General features: G+C 38.0%; 1 protein-coding gene across 3 annotated transcripts in view; it reads left to right on the top strand.

Moving 5' to 3' along the window:
* Positions 1–4377, top strand: part of SLITRK3 (SLIT and NTRK-like family, member 3) — a 13105-nt gene extending 8728 nt beyond the window's left edge. For all 3 annotated transcript variants that reach the window (XM_005864137.2, XM_005864136.2, XM_005864138.2), the window contains exon 2: positions 1–4377. This exon is cut by the window's left edge and continues 2208 nt beyond it. In XM_005864137.2, coding sequence (XP_005864199.1) covers positions 1–792 — 792 coding nt within the window. In that variant the 3' untranslated portion in view covers positions 793–4377.
* The last annotated feature ends 1623 nt before the right edge of the window (positions 4378–6000 follow it).

Genomic DNA, 6000 nt, shown 5'->3' with positions numbered 1-6000 from the left:
GGGAGCGGGGGCGGGGGCCGACCCCCTCTCTCCTCCCCAGAGAAGGCCCCCCCGGTGGGCCACGTGTACGAGTACATCCCCCACCCCGTGACCCAGATGTGCAACAACCCTATCTACAAGCCTCGGGAGGAGGAGGAGGCGGCGGCCGTGGCATCAGGGCAGGAGGCAGGGAGCGCAGAACGCGGGGGTCCCGGGACACAGCCGCCCGCCATGGGCGAGGTGCTCCTGGGGAGCGAGCAGTTTGCCGAGCCCCCCAAGGAGAACCCCAGCAACTACCGGACCTTGCTGGAGAAGGAGAAGGAGTGGGCTCTGGCCGTGTCCAGCTCCCAGCTCAACACCATAGTGACGGGGAACCATCACCACCCGCACCCCCACCACCCAGCCGTCGGGGGGGTGTCGGGGGTCGTGGCAGGACCTGGGGCAGACTTGGCTGGGTTCCGCCACCACGAGAAGAATGGCGGGGTGGTGCTGTTCCCCCCCGGGGGAGGCTGTGGGGGAGGCAGTCTGCTCCTGGACCGGGAGAGGCCGCAGCCAGCCCCCTGCACGGTGGGCTTCGTGGACTGCCTCTACGGCACGGTGCCCAAGTTAAAGGAACTGCACGTCCACGCCCCTGGCATGCAATACCCAGACTTACAGCAGGATGCCAGGCTGAAAGAAACCCTTCTCTTCTCGGCTGGAAAGGGCTTCACAGACCACCAAACCCCCAAAAATGATTACCTCGAGTTAAGGGCCAAACTTCAAACCAAGCCGGATTACCTCGAAGTCCTGGAGAAGACAGCATATAGGTTCTAACAGAAAAAATACAAATAAATTACTACTTTTGGTTTTGTTTTTTTCCCAAAAGAAAAGGAAAATGAAAGAAATATATCCCCTGTTCCCTTTCCACGGTTCCCAATCAATCCATTCTCACAGACGTTCCTGCCCCGAACGGAACCCACACCGCATGGAAACTAGAAAATACAAGCTGTATGTGCTCCCCTCCCCGATGCAATGGGGAGGGAGGGCCATCCGGAGATCATTAATCAATGAAGTGCCTTCGCAGACTTTTGCCAGCAAATGTTATCATTATTTTTTTTATACTGAAACTTGAGACTTTGACTGTGCCATGTATAAGGTATATTGGGGATCGTTGTATTGATCCTAATGAAGTAAAATTCAATGTATCTTTTGATTTTCAGTAACCCCCCCCCCAATTGAGTTCTGTTCAACAGGGAGCGGAGAAAACAAATTGACATCCGTGGCTCTCTTTCCCCTTCCCATCATGGCACAGATCCTGTACATGTATTACCAATGCAGTTTGCTGCATGCCTGGAAACTGCAAGCCGGGGAGGGAGGGGGCGGGTCTTGCTCGAATGTTCTCACCCACTCTTCTTTCTCTCCCACACATACCCACAGGCCAATCACCAAGCCCTGCCCACGGGTCCCTAAACCTGCCACCTGCACCCTCTTGCTTCTGGTGCAGGTACACAGGCACACACGCACACACACATACACACACACACACACACACACACACACACACACACACAGAGACCACTCCCATTCAAGTCAATGTAATTATTTCGGGTTTGATCCATTTGCCTCCTCTCCATAGCTCTACCTTCCCCTCAACCCTAGTGTATAGCTCACAACATCTTTCCTACCACCCAGGAAAAGTCCTATTCTAGGCTGGATCCCAGGGCAGGGGAGGCCCGGTGGTTTCCCAGCCCGAGGCGCACACCTAGGGATGAGCATCCTCTTTGTGACACTTCATCCTGATGCCAAGATATTTTGGAGAACATCTGCACTTTCTTATATAAATATATATAATATTAAAAAAACAAAAAAGCAACTGGTATATATCACTAACAGCTTTGTAGGAAGCACTTTTAATGTTTTCTCTCACACACAGATTCAAAAGAAATGTGCATATATTTATTCTGTAATTTCAGTTATAAATTGTAAAGGTAATGTTTAATCATTGTATAGTGATTATGCGTCCGGTATAGCTTTCCTAATAAAAAGTTTTTGAAAAACATAATACATTATATATAGAGGATACAAAGCTTGAACCTTAAATTCCAGCTATGCCATGCCTTTCATGATCACATTTAAAAAAAATCTTTCTTTTCCTTGTTATACAGAAAGCTAGTTTATTAACAAGTTTGATGCACTGTGATGTTGATAAATCTTATACCCCCCTCCCACCCCTTCCCATACCAGGATACAATTGGGACTTTAAAAAATCTGATTTATACCATTTGCTTCTTGTCTCTTGGATTATATATTTCAAACTTAGTACACCAACGATGCACCACTTTTCCTAGGCAGGATGTAATTGGGAAAAATAAGGTAACCATGTTGCTAAGATGTATAGAATTAAATAAGAGGAGGATCCAGGCATCTTAAAAGAATAAATGACAAAAAGGAAAAGAAAAATTGCTATTCTTATAAAAAATGTGCACTAAAGTTACACACACAAGCACACATCCCAATAAAAAAATCAAAGGCCTTGGAGCCAATTTGTCAGAATCCTGTTATCTGTGAAAGTTGTCACATATTTAGCTACTGGTTTTGCCAACCACATACCGCAACTGGCCCCAGTCATGCTTGAACTAAGACAAAGGATGTTGGATGAGTTTTTCATCCTTTATGACACAAAAATGATGTTTCTAAATTAATCTGACAATAATCCAAGTTATGATCCATTTACATGTGAGCGAAACCAAAGAAAATCGGATTTTTAAGGTGCCAGTATGTTATTTAAGAAAGAATACCATACAGAGCTCGGGAGGCACTTGTCTCATTGTGCCATTAGAGGGCAGCAGAGCTCCAGAGAGTCAGAGACCCTGAGCTGCAGAATTGTGCGTTGACCCCCGCGTTCTCTGCTAGTGTTTCCTCAAGCTGCCCTTAGTAGAAATTATCATTATGTGTTGAATGTAATTCACAAGTCACTGATGCCTTACATCCCATTTTTTCCCATACGAAAGAAGACTAGCAGCTTCTAAATCTGTGTAACTGATATAAAACTAAGGCATTGTACTTTAAAAAAAAAAGCCCCATAAATGTCTATGATATATTTATATATCTTTCGATTAGTTATACATGGATATCAACATAGGTATGCATAAAATAAAAAAAAAACACACAAGTATATCAATATAAAAGAGCAATTTTTCAGGGCTACTTTGCATTTGGCACATTGTACCTACACCTTTTGTCCTTCATTATTTGAGGTATATTTTGGAATTACTTCAGATGAAGAGAAGCCCACCAGCAGGATTCACTGTTTCTCTACATACAATATTGAAATGCAGCGCTGCTTATGCAAGAGAATCAGACCCACTGTTTAATAGGTGTTATTGTTCTTTTAAAATTCTTTTCCTTTTCTTTTCACTTTCCCATAAGTCAGCTTTTTCATAGTTACTTCGCTATCCTCATTCCTCATTCTTTTTAAACACTTCTTCTTAAAGTCTTTTCCCAAGGCACAGAAAGTCAGTACTAAACTTTAAGTGTTTTCAAACCTGATCTATGGAGCCCCTCCAAACTAGTGATTTATCATGTCCCCATTCCTCTTAATTAAATATTTTAGTGGATAGTAGAAAGCATGTGCATAATAAAAAACTCAAAGTGCAAAGCTAGGTACTTCTGACAATATTCATCATTTTCTTAATAACTGCACACATTCATAACATGGTAAATTATACAAATCAGGTTAAAGTGCAATCCCTAATGATCCTGGTGCTTTTGACATTTGAGAAATGAGTATCCATAAACCATATTAAATTCAAATATACCTTGATAATTATAATGTTTATATTTTATTTATTAAATACAGAAAGTAAGACTGTCTTAAATATAGGTAATAATTTTACCCTTGAGTGAGAAATAAATTTATTTAGTGAAAATAAATTTATATGAGAATGAAATTTTGTATTAAAGAAGATATTTTTTTTTGCATCCATGGAGTTTTCTACCCCTTAGCTAGGTCACTTATTTTTGTTGTGTATTAGAATTACTTAACTTTAGTTCATAATACCAGATATATTTTCTTAAAGTACCATGGGTATTATTATAGGTACTACTATTAGAACTTATTTCCTTTTTTTTTCTGTAGTAAAGTGCTTATTTTTGAGAAAAATGCACATTGCTATTCACTTCATAGTGATGGTCAATTCGAATGAAGCAGACCTAGATCAAGTGGATATTTGCTAGTATTTCATTGCTATTTTATTATAAATTTTAGTAATAATATTTAAAATAAAATGTATTGTAATGTCCCTTTTACTATGAAATGGTGAGTGAAATATGATTGAAAGTGAAATATTGGTCTGATTCAGTAATAGTTTTGACATATTACCATAACAGTTTTATTTATGTGGATGCTTTTATGTTTTTATTTTAAAAGCAATATTATTTCATCTAATTGCAAAATACTAAAAATATGATGATGATGATGACAACCATATTTTAAATAAAAGTTTAGAGAGAAATCACAAGAAAAAGTTTAATGACTGAATTTAAAAAGTTTTTTTAACCTAGAAATGTTAGTTGTAAACCATTGATATCTGAAAATAATATTTGTGCTTAGCATTATGAACATTGATAATGCAATTGCAGAAGATAAGGACTTTAACTTCTGAAACACATTATTTTGATTTGTTTAGTGCAAATTAATTGTTCATACAGTCCTATCCTTTGGAAGTTATGTTGTGTAGGCCAACAAATGTTGCATTTTTGCAAGATGGCCATGACAAAGAACACACTAATGAGATGCTTCACAGTATGTGACACCTGACTGTAAGGAGTCAAAACAATATGAGAGGAAATGGTAATAAAAGAATACTCCATTTTAGGTTATTTGAGCTATAACTTATATTTAGCTCAAAATCCTTGACTATGAAACTTCAGGTGAACAGAGCATAAATAGCTATCACTAATTTCACCATATAAGTATCCTGTTTAATATACTATAGGCCTTTTAAAAGTAATAGGAGCAATAACAATCATGTATGTGTGTGTGTATACATATATATTGTAGTATTATATATGTATATACGCTGTATATGCATGTATATAGTTTATATATGCTGGATTATACTTACGTGTAAATTAGGCATTTTCTCACATGTATAACAATTTCAGTTTTATGCATATATTTTCCTTGCTTCTGTCTAGCTACTGTCCAAGTGAAGCTGGATGAAATTATGAGTCTTCACTTTAGGAATAGACACATGTAAAAAGTAACACTGTAATTAATATTTCTGAATTTAAAATTTATTTTATCTTCCAATTTGCTTCATTTTGTTATTTAAATCATAGAGGAGAAATTTCAGTCAAATTGTGATTTATTTTAAGTCTTTATAGTAAAGAAGTCAATCTCTTATAAATATGCAACATAAGTCAAATGGAAAACAAGTGCTCCTTTTTCATTTTTCTATTTCTAGAATAAATTTTATAGGTGAAACAATTTCGGTAGATTTATTTGATAAGACCTTTGTAATTCATCTAGGTATGTAGAAAAAGTGAAATCTTGAAGGTCAATCTAAGAGAAGTAAAGAAACTGTTTAATACATTCATCATCCTATTTTACTTCTTTTAAGATCACCCTTCATTTAAAATGTATAATAGTATAAGTAGTAATAAAAATACAGATGGTTATTTTTAGTATGCTTTTACAAAATCTAAATTGAAGGGGTTAATGTTTTCAGCTCAAGAAAAAGGTGTACACCATGTGTTGCTAGTTGTGAAGAGGTAAATTTTTGGGTAGCTTCTTTTTAAAAATTTTTATTCTTATGCTTTATTTTTTCTTTTTTAAAAATTTTTATTGTTGAAAGTATTACATATGTTCCCCCCTTTCCCTCATTGACCCCTTCTAGTCCATCCCCCCTAACCCAGGCCTTCACCACCCTATTGTCTGTGTCCATGGGTTATGAAAATATGCATACAAGTTTTTTGGTTGATATCTTCCCACTCACCTACCCCCACCTTCCCTCTGAGATTTGACAGTTGGGTAGCTTA

Source organism: Myotis brandtii, unplaced genomic scaffold (assembly GCF_000412655.1).
Source record: "Myotis brandtii unplaced genomic scaffold, ASM41265v1 scaffold186, whole genome shotgun sequence".
In the NCBI taxonomy this organism is placed as follows: Eukaryota; Metazoa; Chordata; class Mammalia; order Chiroptera; family Vespertilionidae; genus Myotis; species Myotis brandtii.
The sequence above is the reverse complement of the archived record's forward strand: the minus strand, read 5'-3'. Positions and strand labels throughout refer to the sequence as shown.